The sequence below is a fragment of the Mustela putorius genome, unplaced genomic scaffold (genome assembly GCF_011764305.1).
Source record: "Mustela putorius furo isolate JIRA1106 unplaced genomic scaffold, ASM1176430v1.1 tig00000592_pilon_pilon_pilon, whole genome shotgun sequence".
NCBI lineage: Eukaryota > Metazoa > Chordata > Mammalia > Carnivora > Mustelidae > Mustela > Mustela putorius.
This window is the reverse complement of record NW_025421426.1, coordinates 2,319,730-2,341,215: the sequence shown is the minus strand read 5'-3', so window position 1 is coordinate 2,341,215 and position 21,486 is coordinate 2,319,730. Positions and strand designations below refer to the sequence as shown.

The window sequence follows — 21,486 nt, the reverse complement described above, 5'->3', positions numbered from 1 at the left end:
GAAACGAAAGACCCCATCCTGCATCTGTCTCCTCACTCTACCACCAAAACTGTGAGATGCTAAAAATAAGTACACGTTGCATTTGTATATACGTAATGCATGTTATATCTAGACATATTGCATGTGCCTCTTGCATATACATCAGTGTGCTGGGTCGTGGTAAAAGAACCAGGCAGTGTTGAGACATGTTGGGGCGTGCTGAGTTTCATACATAGAGCAGAATGGCAGAATATTTTAGAAACCAAGAAATATCAAGAGCAAGAAACATGTAGGGTTTTCTTTATTCTAATTTTTAAACTTCATTGTAGAGCTTTGTAGTTAACTGGGGTTTATACTGATAATGATGTGGAAGTTAAGTAACTAAATTTTTTTTTTTTAAAGATTTTATCTATTTATTAGACAGAGATCACAAGTAGGCAGAGAGAGAGAGAGAGAAGGAAGCAGGCACCCCTCAGAGCAGAAAGCCGATGCAGGGCTCGATCCCAGGACTCTGGGATCATAACCTGAGCCGAAGGCAGAGGCTTTAACCCACTGAGCCACCCAGGTGCCCTAAGCAACTACATATTTAAAGAGTACATTTACCCTCCTACTATTTTCCCCTCTCTGCCCTGTACCCCTACCTGTTTGGGGATTTGGAACAACCTAATTTTCTTAATGTTCCAGCAGATGGCACTAATACACCAAAAGACCAAATGGAAGGCTCATAATAAAAAGTGGGCTATTTCTAGGATTAGGTATACATAATTTTAGATACTAGGTATACATAATTTTAGGTCACTTTTTAACCTTCAAGGTTAAACATTGCATGTCATATTTTGGTTAAATACTTAGAAGCGATTCCGGCTTAAAGAGAAAATATGTAACTCTAAAATTCTTAAAGACATAAAAGCAAACTTCTAAATTGCTGCTTCTGAATGTTCCCAAATACTGATACTCAGATTGTAGAAAATGATTCTTACGAGGATATTTTTTCCTGTGTACATTTGGTTACTGCTCAGAGAGGAGAGACTAGAGCCATATACTGTCAGGTTACGGCAGGAGATAGGTAGACCCTCTGATTAGAGTTGGGGGAACTCTCACCAAGACTCCAGAGGTGCAGGCAACCACGAGGAGGGCTGTGTACCTTTGGAGGCTGAGGAGGGAGCAGCCACTGCCTTCCCTCTGGAACTCAGGAAAGGGCTGTCTTTGTTTGAAGCAGGACCCAGCCAGCCCCTACCACAACCCTGCGGGGACAGGTCTGGGAGACGAGACCGCCAGCCTCATTGTCCCTCCAAAACCCAGCTGGTGCCCACCATTGGCCAAGCCCAACTGGACTCCAGATGCAGTTAATTAAAGTCGGTCTGTTTCCGAGCTGGAGAGGGGTGCTATGTGGATGCATCTGGAAGGCCAATGGAAGATCCAGCACAGGAGGATGGCTAGAGCTGAGTCATTTGGAAATTGTAACGGTGAAGTCTTATCTTGTTTACGTGCCAGAAACTGAATTATGTGACTGATGGGTACTTCACATTTTGTAAACGCGTGAGCCAGTGAGCCTAATAATACAAGGAAACATCCAAGGGTATGGGTGAGGGACAGACGAGATGCTTATATATTGCTACTAACTTTATACCTTGTTTTATACCTTGTTTTCTGTAGTTACCTGTGGAGTTCTAGGACAACAGGAATATTTCATTCCCATTTTAAATTCACTTCTCAAGTATCCATAAGCCTTGTGTTTGTTAGTAAGTCTGGATGAAGATGTGTAAAGGGCATGCCCAGCGTCTGAAGAGGCAGCTGACACTCAACTCGAGCCAGTAGTTGCCACATAGAAGTTTGGTCTGGATTTGTCACCGCTAACTTTTTGACAGGAATTTGACAGGAATTTTTTTTTTTTTTTAAGATTTTATTTATTTAAAGAGAGATGGAGAACAAGTGTGTGAGTGGGAATAGGGGGCAGAGGCAGAGAGGGATATCTCTAGCAGTCTCTGTGCTGGGCATTGAGCTGGATATGGGACTTGATCTCACCCCCCTGAGATCATGACCTGAGCCAGAAACAAAAGTCAGGCACCTCACAGACTGAGCCATCCAGGTGCCCCTAGAATTCTGATTTTTATATACAATCAGCAATCACTAATTTTATTTTATTTTACTTATTTTTTAAAAGATTTTATTTATTTATTTATTTGACAGAGATGACAAGTAGGCAGACAGAGAGAGAGGGGGGAAGCAGGTTCCCTGCTGAGCAGAGAGCCAGACTCGGAGCTCCATCCCAGAACCCTGGGATCATGACCCGAGCTGAAGGCAGAGGCTTTAACCCATTGAGCCACCCAGGTGCCCCATGGCTTTAATTTTTAAATACATCTCGAGCCTGGCCATTTCTTCCCATCTCCACAATCACCACCAGGCTTGTCCAAGTCTTAGGAGCTCTAGTCAAAAGCAGGCTCACAGGGAGGTCGGAGGGGAAGGTGATGCTGATGGAGATGATTTGACAGCGGGGGGCCACGGGGAGTCTCTAAAGGGCTTTGAATAGAAAGTGAGCTACATGATTAGAGCGGTATTTTAGAGTAATTTGGCGGTTAGCAGGTGGGTTTCGTCACAAAGTGAGGGAAGGAGGGATTCCAGAAGCTACACTCGCTCTGGTGCGCAGGGAGCAGGAGGTGGGGGCAGGCTGGTGGGGAGAGACCAGGGCACGGCTGGAGGGCAAGGTCAAAGAATCAGCTCCTGAGCACAGGCCAGGTACAGCTGGTGACAGGTTTACATCGGCTCTCATAGTTCAAAAAAGTTGTGAAAAATGAGCTCTCATATAAAAAAAAAAAAAAAAATGAGTCTGGCAACGTCCCAACGGCATTTCCAAAGAGCAGGCTTCAGCTGCTCCCCCAGCAGGCCCAGCAGGCCCAGCAGGCCCAGCAGGCTCTCTCCGCTGGGGCCTGCGCGCGCTCCCCTCGTTTCCAGGACCCGGCGGCACCTGTCGCTGGGCCCCGTGAGCTCTGGCCGCCGCCGGTGTGGTTACAGCCAGGGCGGCCGGAGGCGTCTGGTTGGCGCGGCGGAAGGACGAGAAGGAAGGGGAGGCCGAGAGAGGGGCAGGAATCGGCTTTTGCTAGGACGGCGTCCACGCGGAGGTGGGCCGGCGGCTCCGGGACAGGTGGGGGGAAACGCTCCTCTACTTTCCCGACAAGAGGAGTGGGAAACTGGCGGCGCGGTTGTCCCCAGGAGAGCTGCCCCCATTTGGTGACAAACCATTGGGGCTGAGAAGACAGAAAAGCCGAAGTCCAAGCCTAGGGAGTCAGAGTGGGCTCTGGAATCTCCAGGCAGTGAGATCAGCCCTGAGTCCCCTGGAGAATGTTTGTGGCCAGCCCCGGCCCCCAACTCGCCGCTGGCCCCAGGGCAGCACCCACCCTGCCCCCTGGGGGCTCCGAAGGGAACGGGGGGGGGTGGGGGGGGGCTCGGGGGCAGGAATCTGCATTGGTGTCCCCGCTTCCCAGCTCCCTTGTGAGCCTGGGATGGTCTCCGCTCCAAGCAGAACTGGAGGGGATCATTCTCATCCCAGAGACCCGTGCTTCTTAACATTTCAGGCACATACATATCCCTGGGGGTTTATTAAGATGCAGGTTTTGGGCCAGTGGGTTGGGGTTGGGAGCTGAGAATCTGCATTTCCAGCAGGCTTCCTGCCGCAGCACAGGCTGCGCATGTGACAGCTCAGGTCGCTCCACGGTGACAGGAGACTTAGGAAAGAACGCAGGTGTGAGGAAAAGGACAGGCCAAAGGGGCAGGGGCTTCAGTTGTGATGAGAGACCCCTGGGAGGAGGGCAGGATCCTGGAAATGTTAGGATGCAACATTTTTCACAGAACTCAACCCTGAAAACAAGATTTTCCCAATCAGGTGTGACGGTGTGGGATAAAAATTGATGTTTTTTTTTGTGGAGCTCAGTGTTTTAACAAGCTCTCCCGGTGATTCTGATTCAGCTAAAGACCGAGCCTGGCCCAAGCAATTCAGTCCATCTGGGGGTCGGAGAAGGAGACTGAGCACCGCCCGAGAAGGCTCAGGTGCACACTCCTAAGGATGGGAGAGCAACACGATATGGAAGCATTCCAGGAGATTGCCCCATGCAGCTGAGGGGTGGAGGGTGGCTACGGGGTCGTGTTGCTGGTGGCGAACAGATTCTAAAAAATTATACAGAGTATAAAAAATTACGCAGTGGGCGACGTGAGATTTGGAGACAGAAGTGAAGAATATTTTCACAAGAAAGTTAAGAGTGGGGGCACCTGGGTGGCTCAGTGGGTTAAGCCTCTGCCTTCGGCTCAGGTCGTGATCCCAGGGTCCTGGGATCGAGCCCCACATCGGGCTCTCTGCTCAGCGGGGAGCCTGCTTCCTCCTCTCTCTCTGCCTGCCTCTCTGCCTACTTGTGATCTCTGTCAGATAAATAAAGAAAAAATCTTATAAAAAAAAAAAAAAGAAAGTTAAGAGTGGAGGGAATGCCTTTGCAGTGTAGATGGGAGGGCCTTTTTGGGGTTTGTTTTCTGTTTTTGAGATCAGGGGATGTATGAGTGCCCGTAGGAGTGGATAGGGAGGAATCGGAGAGAGAAAGTGATGAGAAAAAGGCAGGGACAAGACGGCGGAGCACAGGGGCACCTGGGTGGCCCAGTTGTTAAGCATCTGCCTTCGGCTCAGGTCATGATCCCAGGGTTTGGGGATCAAGCCCCACATTGGGCTGCCTGCTCGGCGGGAAGCCTGCTTCTCCCTCTCCTACTCCTCCTGCTTGTGTTCCTTCTCTTGCTGTGTCTCTCTGTCAAATAAATAGGTAAAAATCTAAAAAAAAAAATATGTGATGGTGGAACACAGCGCGGGAAGGGCCGCTGATGCCGCCGTGCTCTGACAAGCAGCACACCAGGAAGACTCCACACGAGATGTACCGTCTACAACAGCCTCCCTTGAGAAGTGATAGAAAACACGCAGATTCAGAACAGTGGCTGGGACGGGGGAAGAAGATGAAAGGGGGGAGGCAAAGCAGGAAGCTGGTCCGTGGGCCCACGGCGGCACATTCAGCGTGGGTCCTTGTCCACGCGTGAGCTCCTTGGGTGGCAGCAGGCGCCTAGGAAGTCCTGTGAGTTATGGCACAGATCCGACCTGGAGACGCATGCCTGTTGTGAGGTCGATGCTAGTATTTCACTGCATCACTTTCAACATTGTTCTGTGTCGTTCGACATAGAGCATGTGAGTCTCCACATCGGAAAGCAGGAGAACCGCAACAATCCAAACCACGAGGCTTCATAGAGATTGCGCACGCGCGCGCACACACACACACACACACACACACACTGGACAAAATGTAGAAGCTGGCTGGAAGGTTTGGTGTAAAAATTCTGGGGAACCGTCTAGGGCTTGTTTGTGTTAGGTGCTTCCCAGGAACCCGTTGTCTGGGAGAGCGTCCATCGTGATGTCTACGCATCATTCCAGGGACTGTGACACCAAGGACTACCACCGAGTGCTTACGATTTGCTGCCATGCTTCTAAATGCTTTTTATGGATTCATCCTTTCCTGTCCTCTAATAACCCTTTAAAGTAGGTTTTGTCATCACCCCGCATCGTACTGATGTGGAGATGAAACTCGCTCCCGCCTCACAGCTTCCTTTGCAAACGGGCTGTTAATGAACGCACTCGGTGTACTTCTGAGACGTATTTTGTTTTGTGAGTTCATCTGTGTCTTTTCAGCTACTGAACACGATTTCAGAAAGCTCAAATACGCACACAAATGTATAGTGTGTATGGATGGAACAGAAATATGACATTCCCAGGATAGAAAAAGACAAAGACGGGATGTTGGTTGAAAAAGGGGAAAGGAAATAAATTGGCCACAGAATCCACATGTTACTGAGTTTATGGGTAGCAAAAACAAAGACAGAAAAAATTAGTAATACCACATTAGAATGAGTGGTATATGTCAGTTTCTCAGGAGAAAAACAATGTTTTCAGAGGATTAACACTGCAAAAATGTCCCCCAGTGGGCACTAGCTTTGAGCAATGTGGTAGATGTTAACTTCAATGCCTGCTTCAGCGCACATGAAGAGCAGAATTCACGTGGCCAGTTCCTGCAGCAGCTCAACGGTTAACTAGCTCCATCCAAGGGAAGTAAATCAGAGAGGCTGGTAATAACCCGCCAACGTTCAGACAGCCAGGCACGGCCTGAGCACTGTATCTCCATGAATTAATCTAGTCTTTATAACCCTGGAAGGAACAATGCTATCATTATCACCATCTCTATTTTACAGATGAGGAAATGAGGCCCAGAGAAATTAAGGGTCCTGCTCAAGCTTCCACAGTCCTTATGGAGAGGAGCCAAGACTCAAATTCGAGCACTGGGGCTTCGCATCTGTGCACCCAACCACCCCACTGCTATACTAATGGGCAAGTGTGGAATCTTCTAGCAATTTCCCTGGATCTAAGGAGAGGCCATAGTAACTTCAGATCCATTAGAAACCGGTGGGAGTTAAAGAGCAGAGCAATGATGGCCTTGATCCAGGAGCCCCCTTAAAAGATCCCTCCTACTGGGAGCACATCTCAGTTTGATCCCTTGAGACGAGGGGAGGCCTCTGGTTGTGCCCAGAGAACATCTGGAATCTTGAATTTGGCTTTCTATACTGCTGTGTACAATAATGCTGGGGACCTGGGAAGGGTCGTTTCTGTTGGAAAGAGACAATGAACACTAGTCATACCCCAATTCGTCTTGTAATAATATCTCTGACATTCCTAATCATGCTTCAGTTGGAAGTAATGTTAGAATCATTGCTAGAGTTGGCCAGATAGATGTCCATAAAACCCAGGTTAATGCGGAAGTGGACGAGCAAACGTGCTGTGAAACTGAACTGAATCCTCCTCTGAATGTGGTTGCAGTGGAAAATAACTGGCCTGAAGAGGACTTGGATCTCATTAAGAATCTACTAATTATTGTTTTAAGTCATCCAGCTCAAACTGATGGAAGTCCGGATGGCAGGTGCTGACCAGTGGCAAATGCACTGTAATTAAACCAACACCGAACACGGTGAAGCTGGTACACAAGATGGCTCTTGCCACGGTCCACATCTCTCCAGCTCCTTCTCTCCAAGCACTGGCCGACGCGATTGTCATTAGGACTAGGGCTCATGTCTCCTAATGAGTCTCCTGCCTCCTCTCTTGCTTACACACACTTCCTTTAATCCAGGCAAATGTTTTCAGACTACAAATCTGATTAGACCAGTCTCTTCCCAGGACTCTTCCTTCCCTTCTAAGGATTAAAGTTCCCTCCTTTGTGAGATTAGTGGCAAACATAGCATGTGGCCCATTTGGTTTGAATTCTGTCAAGCTCTCCATTTCCAGTTTCCTCTTTGCACTAACCAGACTGCCTTTATTCCAATTCCCCATCATGGTCCCTTTGGTCGTAGGACCTACCTGTGCCCTTCCTAGATCAGCTCCCCTCCCCCTCGCTCTCACAGCTGGTCCTTCTGGCATGTTCAGCTCTCCCATTTATAGTTCTTGTCGTATCTTCCTTATTAGGCTGAAGTCAGGAGCCATATGGATGGATTGTTCTCTCTTATATTGCCAGCCCCTGCCTACCAGGATGGTAGGATCATGTTTATAAGCCAGCAACTCCGATCCTAGGGAGGTATCCAACAGACATGAAATTTGTGTCAATCAAAAGTCATATTCAAGAATACTCACAGTAACTGCATTCTTAATAGCCAAAACCTGAAAACAATCTGATTTCCATCAACAAGGGAACAGATGCAATGGAATAGCATACAGCAGTAAAAAGAACAAATTACTATGAAATGCCAAAAAAAAAGTTTTATGAATCTCAGAGATATAATGTGAAGTGCAAGAGGCTAGACCCAAAAGAGGATATTCTGTATGATTCCACAGGTAAGAAGTTCAGAAATAGTGGAGGCTAAGGGAAGTTCACCTTCTAGGGAAAGATAGTAAGAGTTACCACACATGGAGCTTGTACTCGAGCACAGACACTATGGAAGGTGCTTGACATGCCCTAACCCACCGTCCTCAAACCCAATGCCTGATTCTGTTGTGATCCCCATTGGTCAGATGACAAAGTCAGTTTGATCCTTCCTTGTCCAAGGCCATACTGCTGGTAAGGGCAGAGCAAGGTCCCCTCCTGCTTCTCATGACCTCCTTGTGTCTGGACAGGTTGATCACACTGCCCAGATCACAAGAACCACTGCCCAGGGCTGCCGTGCCAAGAGACGGCAGGAGATAAGCCACGCAAAACATTCCCCACCAGGCCTGGGACATGGTAAGATCTCGGTAACTATTGTCTATGGGGATTAGTCCTAGAAGAAAGTGGAGGCTCAAAGATGTTGCTCGAGGCCATATAACTAAGCTGCATCACATTTGCACAGTTTGACTGCAAATTCTATTGCGTGGCTTGATTCTGAGTGACTTTCATAGTTAGCTTGAATGCCACATTCTGTTATGGCTTTCCTGGGCCCTGAGCACTTTTGCCTTCCTGAGCACCTTCCTCCATAAGGCAAATATAACAAAGTATATTTTATATTATAAGTATATATATACTTTATATATAAAAATATATTTATATATATTTTATATTTATATATATTTATGTATATATTATATATTATAAGTATATATATTTTATATTAAAAGTATATTTCATATTTATTATTATGGTCATTATTTTTTCTAAGTTTAAAAGAAAAGAAAATACTCTGATGGGCTCCTAAGGTAGAAAGGGCTGTGGGCGCCATGCCCCCTAGGCCCAAGGGAGAAGTAGACTCTGTCGAATGCAGGTGGGCTGGCCGGGTGCCAGAGATGAAGATGGTAGATTTCTCCGAGGGAGTCTGGTGGGGAGAACCTGTGGTTGAAAAATGCTACTAAACACAGAATTCCTCTTTGATGAAATTTGAAGACAAAATTCTCTTTTAATGGGAAGACATTCTCCTCCTCGTATCCTTTTTAGAATCGCCATAGTTACCATAAAAGATTCAGCCGTCAGCATGAAATGACATTTGAGTTCAAATGATAGTGAAGACTTCTTGATTTAATGAAAACGCAGAAAACAATCCAGAAAAGGAGACTGCAATTCATGGAAATGGTGTTTTGTGTCATTTTGCCTGATTTGGAATGGGGTGGGAAGAAGGAATTGATGAAATGCTATAAAATGCTAGAATTGAAATAGACCTTGATGTAAATAATGAATCATGCTTTTGGGCTTTCAAAATACACAATTTTAGTCTCACGTTAAACAGTAGTCTGCCGGAGCCGATCTAAATACGTAGAGACTGGTAACACCAAGCACCACATAGAACACATGTTTCCCTGAAAGTTCTAAATTACCTGCTCGCCGTGATCCTGCACCATCCTCGAAGGCCTTTGACAAAGCACAAAAGAAAAAAAAATCCCTCACACAACTTAGACGGTGTTTGTTCCTGGGATTTGGATAGCTTTTAGCGAGTGACTGGTGTTTATAACCTTTTATGGAGGTCTTTCAAAGGAAACAAACACAGAGGAACGGCGGAACAGAAATAATGCACTGAGCAAGTTCTACATTTTCTGGAGGACACAACAGATGCTTGCACTTCTTCCTTCTGTGCGCTTAACGACAGCTGTGTGCCACGCAGGACAATGGGTCAGTGTAAAGTATGGGTTAATTTCAGCATCACTGCTGCTATGAACACAAAACCAAGACAGCACAAAGACGATAATGTACCTTCCCATTCTGTCAAGAGTGGCGGGTGTAATTCCTGCAAGGACCAAGTAATGGGAGAACAGATGAACGTGGAACCTATAGGAAAAGCCATTGTCAATGCAAAGAAAATGGAGTAAGGCCCCACGCAGTCTTCTGAAGCCTTTGGCCTTCATTATGATGAATGAGATCATCTTACCCCAAACTAAGAGACGTTCGGTCCAGAAATGCTATGCCTGGGTAACCTGGATGTCCCCCTCCTGTGACTGTGGAGCTCATATCGGTGAACAAGGCAGGCTGGGTGAGTGATAGCTGTGGCAGAATTTTCTCGTTCGCCACAGTTCACACACCTGACTTCACTGTCCTTTAAACCATAAAGTCACTTTTATGGAAGAGGGATTTCTAGTTGTCTCTTGTTTCAAGCTAGTAGTTTTGTTTCTTAGGACACTGGGGAGTGGGGAGATGGCAAAGACAGGCGTGCCCCACCCAAAGCCAAATGACCCTTTGGCTTTGCCCAGCTGTTGTTGTGTTGGAATGTGGGCAAGACTTGCTGAATCTTCTGGTTGTTTAAAGGAAGCCAGAAATTTGAATTTCTTTCAGGGTGGAATCTCTCAATTTTTTAGTGTTGTCAAATCATTCAAAGACGTAAAAGACATTGAGAAGAACAGAACATAAGGGACAAAAAAACCAAATGTCTGCACAGCCCAGTTCACAGGCAGTTCATGTAGGAATGTGAACATCATAATACCCATAAAGGTGGAAAAACACCTTTTATTTAATAATAAAAAAGGAAAATCCCATCTTTCCTTTGGAGTTTTAACCAAAGGACATGATTCACTAATGTGTTCCCTATCTTCAACTCAAGGGAAAAGTTTTTAAATCCCTGGGTTTATTTTTTCCAACATCAATAAAGGGCTAAAGGTGGTTTTGGTTGATGTCTTAGTTACTATGATGGATTAAAAGAGATTTCAATACATCACTCAAAAGGAAAGCAGTATGACTTTTCTTCAGTAGATGAAAAAACAGTAGAGGGCAGAGATTTTTTTTTTTTTTAATAGCGGTCAAGAAAACATCTAAACAAACTAAAATACCACCAGAGAGAGTTTGCCAATAAGTCAATAAAGTAAAAGGTTTATTAACCTCAAGATGGACTTGCTGTTGGGATCACAGGAAAACCATCTGCCATGCGCCATTTTTTTATTGACACTTGAGGGTAAACTAATAAAACTCTCCATTTCAATTAAATTTTGGAAACTCATGTTCCCTCTTTCTCAAATGCTACAAACAGGCATATAACTGCAATAGCCCCCTTTTTCTCAGGTCTCCTCTTGGCGTGGGAGGCTGGGCCAATGACACATTCTAGTATTTTCCTCACTATAGTCTTTGACACAGAAGTTCACAAGACGTGATGTTAACTAAAGGCGGAAAGTTAAAGCCCTTTTCATTTTTGCAAGCAAGCTTCTGGAGCCGTTTAAAAATCAAATGTAGCTTTTTCTTTTTTTAAAAAATGGACTCCATGCCTGGTATGGAGTCCAACGTGGGGCTTCAACTCATGACTCCGAGATCAAGACCTGAGCTGAGATTACGAGTTGGAAACTTAACCAACCGAGCCACCCAGGCACCCCTCAAAGGTGATTTTATGGATAAAAAAATTGAGGCACATTGGGGTGCCTGGGTGGCTCAGTGGTTAAAGCCTCTGCCTTTGGCTCAGGTCATGATCCCAGGGTCCTGGGATCGAGCCCCACATTGGGCTCTCTGCTCAGCAGGGAGTCTGCTTCCTCCTCTCTCTGCCTGCCTCTCTGCCTAATTGTGATCTCTGTCTGTCAAATAAATAAATAAAAATCTTAAAAAAAAAAAAAAAGAATTGAGGCATGGAATGTCTGACTTGATCAGGGTCAAGGAGCAAAACAAAATCAACTTCAGTTCCATGTCTGTGGTAGGCAGCCTTCTAAATGGACCCCAGTGACCTCTGCCTCCTTCTCTAGAGTAATCCACTTCCTTTGAACCTGGGCTGACTCCGGTGACATGGTGCTAATGAGTAGAATATGACAGTAGGGATGGGATATCACTTCTGTGTGGGTTATATAAGACCGCAGCCGCCATCTTGCTTGCTCTCTTTCTCACTGGTCCCTTCTCTCTCTCTCTCTTTCCCCTTCTGGGGCTTCTTACATGCTTTCTCTAATAAAGCCAGCTGGAGAGGCTCTTGTGACAAAGAGCTGAGAGGGAGGACACCTGCCAACATCCTGGAACTGAGTCCGGAACTGAGGCCCTCATCCCATAGCCCTGGGGAGACTCAATCCAGCTCACCTGAGGCGGCTTAGAACTGGATGAAGTTGCATCATCAGCCCACACCTTGGTTGCAGCCTCCTGAGAGATCCCGAGCCAGAGATGCCCAGCTAAGTAAGTGAGGAATATCTAACCAACAGAAACTAGAGGTGATATCTGCATGTTATTTTCAGCTGCCAAGTTTTGGGGGGAAATTTGTTATGTAGCAATAGATAACTCACACAGCATCCCAGGGCTGTTGAGGCTTACGCCTCTGTTCTTTGTCCAGTTGTCTGTCTTTACATTCTTTGTATATATTTTTCCAATGACTTTGTCCCCCTCCTTTAAAAAAAAAAAAAAAGATTTATTTAGGGCAGCTGCATGGCTCAGCCTGTTAAGCGTTTGCATTTGGCTCAGGTCATGATCCCAGGATTCTGGGATCAAGCCCCACATTGGGGTCCCTGCTCGGCAGGGAGCCTGCTTCTCCCTGTACTCCTCCCCTCTCTTCATGATCTCTCTCTCACCCTCTCAAATAAATAAATGAAATATTTTAAAGAAATAAAAATAAAAAAGATTTATTTATCCATTTTGAGAGAGAGAGCATGGCAGGGAGTGGTAGAGGGAGAGGGAGAGAGAGCAACTCAAGCAGACTCCTTGCTGAGTGTGGAGCCTGAGTCAGAGCTCAGTCGCATGACCCTGAGATCATAACCTGAGCCGAAATCTAGAGCCAGACACTTAACTGGCTGAGCCACCCAGGCGCCCCTGTCCACATCCTATTAACAATCACTACCAGGACACTGTACTAGGTCATGTCCAGGATGCAAAGATGAGAGTGGCAGAATCCTTATTCTCACAGAATTTTGCTTCAGTAAAGGCACTGAATTTTTAAGTGGCCATCTTGGGTAGAAGATGAAAAGATTTCTGTAAAGACCAGTAAAGACCAAATTCTTTGTTGGGAAAAAAGAACATCAGAATGATTACGTTATTGGACTATTTTAAGAGAGGAGACACGTCTACAGACACGTTAACAGACATGTTACAGAAGTAGTGCTTTGTGTGTGCCAAGCACTATGCTAAGCACTTTGTAGATATTAATTCCTTTAATCCTCGCAACTTCCTGATGAAAACTGTAGCATCTATTTTATATACAAGCAATCTGAGGTAGAGATTTTAACAGGGTCACACTGGCAGAAATTGGCAGAAATAAAAGATTTACATCTGGGGTGTTTGGATTCTGGAATCTCTATTTTAACTAGTCTCCTGTTTGTAGGAAAACGAATAATGGGATAATATATGTTAAGTGCTTAGCACAGTACCTGATGTGTGTTAAGTGCTCAGTCTGTGGTTCATATGATGATAGTGATGGTAATGGTGGTAGAAATGATTATTATAAAAGGTAACGATTATTATTAAAATAATTATAAAATATCTTAGGATATTTTATAATATCCTCCATTGTTGAATTGGCTGGTAGCGGTGGATCCTTTATAGAACAAAAATCCTGTGATGCTTTGAGGAGAGCTGACCCAAAGCACTCAAACCCTATCCACCAGGCTTGAAAAGGCTAATATTTTTTAAATGCCTGGGCCTGGATGTATTTAATTAATACTGTAATAAATAATTATTAATTATGTTAATACCTTAATCAATAATTAAGAAAATTATTAGGAAATTTTCTATCACAAGTGATCTGAAACAAATACAAACAAAACAAAAACAAACAGCAGCCAAAAATTTTGCCTCTCACTGATTTAAGCTAAAAAAAAAAAAAAGAGAGAGATTTATTGGTGCATAATAACGCTCAGAGGGAGGATGGGCTTCAGGCGGGGTGGATTCAGGGTTCATACAGGGTCCTCAGGATTTATTCCTGATGCCCTTTATTCTGAGAATACAGGCAATAGCATCCAGCCCCTCCCATGTCCCCAGACGGATGGCTTTGGTGGTCTACCTTCCTCCATCTCTAGGTTGAAGCCACCTGCGGAGATGACAGCCTCCTTGGAAGCGCTCAAAGGAAACGGAGGTTCCTTTTGATTGGACTGGCTTAGGTCATGTGCTCAGCACTGACCAATAGCAGGGCTGTACGGTGGTTTCATTCACTAGCTTGGGTCCTGCGCTCTGACCTCAGGTGCGGGTAGAGTCACACGCAGACTCGCGAGCTGAGAGCAGGGAGGGGGGTACAAAGAAGTGGGAATTGGTATCAGGGAGGCAACTGGTGAATGCCCGCTAGAAAGTGAGAAAGCCTCCAGATATCTACATATTGATAGCCAGTGCCTTTTAGGTAGAGTGAATGTACGAGCTTTGCATCATTTTGATCCTTGCTTTTGTTCTGGGTATTTCCTTTTTGATCATTCCTCTTAGCAGTCGGCTTTCTCATAGGACTCTTCATGTATAATAAGTTGCTTTATGTACGTACATATATGTATTTATTTTTGCAGTAAGTTATTTTAGCAAGTCCTTTTTTGTATACCTGCAAGGTAAGAATTGACTGGGGGTGTGCCTACTGCAGACAGATAGAGACTTTATAATTATCCCTTAGTTTTCTTGTTTAACCATTTAAAGTATCTTACATCTCTCTCTCCTCCTATATTTATATGTCATTTGAAACAAGAGGAAAATGAGATGAATTCTTGGCATACGGAGGAAGTGAATACCTAACAAAATTACATCAGCGTGGAAACCAGTTCAATGAACAAACACACTGTCCCTTTGCATGACACAATTCGTAGTTGAGTCCTTTATAAGGTTGACATATCTTGGACATCGTATAAGGGATTCAGTTATATCTTGTACTGGTATCTATGGCTGTGTAACAGCTTATCCCCAAAGTTAGCCACTGGAAACTACAGACATATATTATCTCACACTTTCTGTAAGTCCGAAATCTGGGCTGGGAGGCCTCTGGACCAGGGTCTCCCAAGACTATAAGGGTCATCAGCCAGGAATATAGCCATCACAGGGCTCAGCTGGGGGAGGACCTGCTTTCAAGGTCACTTAGGTGGCCAGTGTCAGGCCTCAGAAGATATGCACCCATGTTTTACTCACATGGACCCTTCCATGCGTGTGCCTCCCAACATGGCACCCGGCTTCCTCCAGAGAAAGCAATGCAGGAAAGAGGGAGAGAGAGCCTCCAATACAGAAGCCATAGGTTTTTTGTAATCTAGTTTCAGAAATGACATTCTATCACTTTTGTCATGTTCTTTTCATTAGAAGCAGGTCAGTAAGTCCAGTTCATACTCAAGGGGAGGGGATTACCCATGGGAAGCAATATTGGAAAACCAAGAGACAGGCTCATTGGGAGTCCCTCTGAGGATGCTGCCCATTCACCTCTCTAAGAGGGTTGTGTTATAGGACAACTGGATCTCTAAGGCAACCAAAGACACTGGCCTGCAAGCTAAGTGTTTCTACCAAATTCCTGTGTTGACCATATGAGCCTTTATTTTTCAAAATCAGATTGACTTTTTTTTTTCCTGTCTAGCCACCCAGATTGACCCTGTTTGAGTAAAAAAAAAGAAATACTAGCTTAATTATTGATTCATCTGAAAAGACCTTAATATTTGGTGATTTCTGATTTTATTTTGGGAGTAGAAAAATAGAAAAAAAACCCCACAGAACTGTGGAATCACCTACTGAAGAAATGACTTTCAATTTCACAGGATCCACTTTATGACTTTGTACAAATAAATCATCTTGAAGAGAAATTGAAAGGAGGCAAGTTGGCAGTGTCTGAATGAATTAACAAAGGCTACACAACATAGAAAACACTGTTGTGTTAAGTTTTATAGAAAGTGGGGTTATAGAGATGAAAAATGCTGTATAAATGGGTTGGCACATGGCAACTCTACCAGTTTTCACTTTGGCATGTTAACATGGCTTTGATTCTATTCGAAGTTTGCCTTTTCTAGGAAAGGAAGGAGTAACATCAGCTAGAAAGTTATTCGTTCTTCTTTATGCTTAGGAATCAAAGGAAATGTATTTGTTCTAGAGATGTGTGTGTGTGTGTGTGTGTGTGTGTGTGTACGTGCATGTGGGAATTTTCCTTTTGACTGGGGTTGCTTATAAGGCTCATGGAAATAATGGAATTAAATTTCTTCTTTTTCTTTTGCTACAAACCTTTATAAAGGTTGCTATAAATGTCATAGCTACTTTGTTTCCTGAAAAGTAATTTTCCTGTCAGTCTGATCTGTTCCTTTGAGATACCATATTATTAGTCTATGATGATTTCTTTAAAGTGCATCAAAGTATATGCTTTGGTGTATTTTTATCATTTCACAACCTTCCAGTGAAATCTTCGTGGCTCCAAGACTTGTTTCTAAGTCACTAATTATTCATAAAGGGTGGTAAGATTGCTTTATTTTATCCTTCTAATGAAATGCATTAAAGTTTAAGGAAAATCCTTAGCAGAGCTTAAAATGCCAAAAAGGGCTTAGGAAATGAAAAGTCATTCCCAGTTAAAATGTGAACTAAAAACAAAAAGATAGGGTGAGACATGTAGGGAAGTAGAGAGAGGAAGGAAGAGTCTTCACTGAGTGTTTACGGTTTCCATGTGATCAGTGTTCACAAAGTACATTCAAAAACGATCCCAGAAAAGGACAGAAAGACCAGGAAGGTGACAATAATCGCCATGCTTCTCCAAAGCATTGAAACCTGTACCTTCTTTAGAAGATCTCTGACACTAGGAAGAATGTTCCCTAAGAAGGAGAGAAGATCATGAGGCAGAAGGAATCTTGTGTTTTTCATTGTTCATCAAGAAATCATTGGCTCAAACTCACAAAATGCAGTCATATTTTATTATATTTTCTGGTTTACAAGACTTAGCTCTAACAGAATCTTTTAAACAACACATTTAAACAGACTGTGAACACCTTGTATTACATAGCATAATGTGATTGATTTACAGTCCGTAAGAAAAAACAATTTTCCTCTTCTGTGAGACATATTGATTTAAGACAAAAAGCAGTAACTGATCGCATCTTTGGAGGGCAAAGGTGAGCTGATGAGAGAGGAAACTGGAAAAGAGAGAGAAGAAAAAATAGATGAAAAACGATCTACACATAAACATCTATTTCTGATGCTTAACTCATTATTTCAAAGGTGTATTTTCCCCAAATGGTTTTCTTCAAGGAACGGAATTCATTCACATTGACACACACACACACACACAAACACACATACACACGCACACACATACACACACACACACACCAAAGAATCTGTACGTCTGCTGTTTGGCCGAACCCATCTGCAAAATAAACAAGAAACAGAGAGTTATTGACAGCTAAGATGAGTCAGGAATTCTAGACACACAGGTACCATCCTCTTTCCAGATATTTACATGGAATTTTCTTTAGCGCTCCAAACCTTGAAAGGGTTTTAAGATGCTTCAGAGTTATTACTTATCTAATTGGATACTTAGGAATGCAATGACTTCTTGAAGAAAACCTTAATTCAGAGAAAACTGTTATTTGTAATTATAATGAGTAGATTTCTCTGTCTCTTTTTGGATTTGATAATGAGCTTGTGGGCTTGGTTCCACATTGTCTTCATCTTTGTCTGCCTTTTAAGTCTCCTTCATTGTCTGCTATTTATTTTACTAAAGGTGATCGCTGCTTTATTAATCACTGCTTGATTAACCATAGCAGGATTTGAAATGAGCTTATATGGACTCTGAAAACAAATGCAGGTAGTGGCCCAGGCTCGGACCTCTTGAGTTTTTCCTTTTCCTCTTGACTTCCTCGAGAACTTCCATGTGCCTTTGACATGCTCCGTGTGCCCTTGAAAACGATGTGTGTTCTTCTGGTCTTGGGTGGAGTGTCAATAATGTTGATGAGAGCAAGTTGGTTGATAATTAACTCAAGTCATGTATATCCATATTGATCTTCTGTCTACTTAACCCATCAATTTTTGGGAGAGGGATATTGAAATCTCTCACTACAATTATGGGTTCATCTGTTTCTCCTGTGAGTTCTATCAGTTTGGCTGCATATATTTGGAAACTCTGTTGCTAGATGCATAAATATTTAGAATGCTTGTGTTGAAGGACAGCTCCCTGTACAGAGCCGAATTCCAGGTATTGATTGGGAAGATAACCACACGAATCATATACAAAGAGTGATATGAGGAAAGAAATAAGGGCTTGAATCCTCATGCCATTGGTGGCATCAAATGTGCAAAGTGGTGTGGAGCAGGTGGTGGCGAGGGAGGTAGCAGTCTGGGGACTGCAAATATGACCCAGAATGCCCTGTTTATTGTGGAAATAGCATCTGATTCAGCAGTTGAAAGATGGTGAGCAAGGCTGGACATCTTTTATTTTTTTTAAGATTTTATTTATTTATTTGACAAACAGAGATCACAAGACAGAGAAGCAGGCAGAGAGGGAGGAGGAAGCAGGCTCCGCATAGAGCAGAGAGCCCGATGCAGGGCTTGATCCCAGGACCCCAGGATCATGACCTGAGCCGAAGGCAGAGGCCCCAACCCGCTGAGCCACCCAGGTGCCCCAAGGCTGGACATCTTTGTGGGATAATATATCTTAGTCTTTTGGTTCTCCAAGTTTCCCAAACAAATGTATATTAATCCGGTATGCTAATGCTAGGTATAGAGGGTTGATCCTAAACATATGTGGTCCTGTCCTCAGGGAGGTTCCAGGTCAGTAGAGATGGGGGTGGGGGAGGAATAGATGTCATTGGAACATTCCCACCCATCATATAGGACAACTTTGGAAAAAGCCACTGTTCAACAAGAACACGTAGCTGAAGGTCCTTCTCTCATCTGCCAGTTTACAAAAGAATACTTAAGAATGAGCTCTTCAAGTTGCGATCTAGAGGAGGAGCTCTCTCTGTCACCTCAGGCTACCTTAGTGAAATACCCCAGTCTGGCTGACCTAACAACAGAAATTTATTTTCTTACAATGAGAGCTCTCTTCCTGACTTGTGGATGGCCACCTTCTTGTTGTGTCTTCCCATGGTCGGGAGAGAAAAAGAGCAAGCCCTCTGGTGTCTCTTCTGATAAGGACATTAGTCTTATCCTGAGGGCCCCATCCCCATGACGTCACCTAACCTCAGTCACCTCCCCTTAAGTCTCGCCTCCTAATACCATCCCACTGGAGGTCAAGGGCTTCTACGCACAAGAACTTTGGGAAGACGCAGACGTCCAGTCCACAGTGGAAAGTGTTAGTACAAATGAACTGAAGGAGGGAAGCGGTGGTTTTCTGTGCTTCTCTTGCTCCCTCTCATCCCTATTCTCTGACTCTTCCTGACCAGACACTTGCACATCGGCGCCGCACACCCGGCAGCCACACCATGCCAAGACGGCAGCCTCCCTCTCTGTTCTACCTTCTCTTTCCACCTGCGCTCCTGCCTCCGCCACCGACCTCAGAGGAGGAAACGCACGACCTTCTGACACGTAGAGAGTGTGCTTGGGTAGAGTGACAGCCCTGCACATCGTCAGAAGTTCCGCATGTTTTTATTTTTCTACATCTTCTTGATTCTTCATCTCCATAATGCTCAGTGAAACCAAAACATAAGTAGACAGATGGCCTGAGTGGGCGAGTATTTCAGCGTAATGCCCAAACACTTGCCACCAGTCCCAACTCTTCTCCTCGCTCTCAGCTTCATTTAGTGGCATTGGAGTGACCTCGCTCCCTGGCTGGTAAGCACAAGGGGATCTTTCTGGGATGTTTTTGAAAGATTAAGGTCTGTGAAGAGGAGTTCAGAATCAAACGATCTTTTCCAGAAGAACCTTACCCAGTTAAGATCTTTGGATTAACCCCTGCAAGATAACTCTACTACTAGTAACAGCCACCACTGAAGGCACCATGCTGAATACTTTCCAAAGATTTCATGCGCACTGCCACTCTGATCAGTAGATACGCCTAGGCTTGTTTTAGAGATAAGAGAAACTTATAACCAGCTAATGTTTTTATTTATGTATTCCCTCCCCTTTCCCTCAAATATTTATGAAGTATCTACTATCCTGAAGGCATATCATGACGACTTGTTACCACCTTTCAAGACCCTTTTAGCCTGAAATGGGAGAAATTAACAACAACTCACATTTATTGAGTTCATTTATTGAGTCCTTACCATGTCTGGGACACTGTATTTTCAATCTGTAGTTATTTAATGTTTCTGCAGTCCTGATGGCGGTTCTGTTTCTGCCCCATATTCTGCAAACAGAGAAGCTGGGGGCATACAGTGCTTAAGTGAAATGTCCCCACAGATCACATATTTTCCAAGTGGTAGGGCTCAAACTTAGACGCTGGGAGCCTGTCTTCAGTTCTCTCAATCCTGCATATCGAACCACCATCCTAGGCAGACCTATCTTACTTAAAATGTCTATGTGTATGTGCACACACACATGTATACACACACAATCTGTAACATGGACCAGCTCAGAATAAATACTATTCACTTTTTTCTCTCTGCAATGAGATGGTCAGCTTCTTTAGGGAAGAAGTCTCACTTACATTTTGTCCCCAGGGCCCTCCTGCAGTGATTCAGGGCATGGTGGTGTTGACTTTGCTCCTCGAGAAACATTTGCAATGTCTGGAGACATTTTTGGTTTTTGCAGCTGGAGGGGAGGTGGGGTGGGTACTGCCGGCATTTACTGGGTAGAGGTCAGAGATGCTGCTAACATATAAGACAGCCCCTCACACCTCACAACAGAGAGTTACACAGCCCCGACTGTCAGGAGTGGTGAGGCCGAGGAACCCTGCCCTATTATAATGGTTAACACAGAGAGAGGGTGCCATATAGATTGTGGAATGAATTCCAAATCCTAGACCAAGAACCTCCACCAAATAACAATTCTCCAGAGATAAATTTCCGCTTACCTTTCAAAACCTAGTCAAAGCATCATCTCTTCCTGGAAGGCCCTCTGATAATCCTTGGGCAGTTTTGTTTGGTTTGGTTTTAGTTTTTTGATTCTAGTAAAAAATTGGCTTATCTTAGTAACTTTTTCTTCTACCCTTTGGCTCTTTAGCCCCGATCAGAGAATGCTGACAGTAACTTAAGGATGACACAATTAGGCCAAAATATGTTTCTTTAAAAGTTCTAGGGAATAGGGGCAGCTGGGTGGCTCAGTGGGTTAAAGCCTCTGCCTTGGGCTCAGGTCATAATCCCAGGGTCCTGCCCTGAGTTGGGCTCTCTGCTCAGCAGGGAGCCTGCTTCCTTCTTTCTCTCTGCCTGCCTCTCTGCCTACTTGTGATTTCTGTCAAATAAATAAATAAAATCTTAAAAAAAAAAGTTCTAGGGTATATTTTGAAGTTAAAAAAAAAAAAGCCTATGGATTTTCTGTGGCTCCGTAGGGGGTGGGGGTAGGATTTAAATGGTAAATTTCCAACCATAAAAAGTTATCTGTCTTTTAATAAAACGCAAACCATCTGTCCAGTTGCTGAATCTCTTGGGGGGGGGGGTTCTATTTTTTTTCCTTCTCAGTAGGGCATTCTTATAATTTTTTTAAGTCTGTTTTACTTACCTACAGCAAAATTCACGCATCTAAAAGGAGTCTACTTATTTCAACAAAAGCCTACAGTGGTGTACCAGGGCAAAACCACACC

General features: G+C 44.1%; 1 protein-coding gene across 1 annotated transcript in view; it reads left to right on the top strand.

Annotated features, from left to right (window-relative positions):
- The first annotated feature begins 2,925 nt into the window (after nt 1–2,925).
- DOK5 (docking protein 5) overlaps nt 2,926–21,486 on the top strand; it is a 358,181-nt gene continuing 339,620 nt past the window's right edge. The window contains exons 1-2 of the mRNA XM_013060172.2: nt 2,926–3,098; nt 11,856–12,068. Of these exons, the coding sequence (XP_012915626.1) occupies nt 11,996–12,068 (73 nt within the window). The 5' untranslated portion in view covers nt 2,926–3,098; nt 11,856–11,995. The remainder of the gene's footprint in view (nt 3,099–11,855; nt 12,069–21,486) is intronic.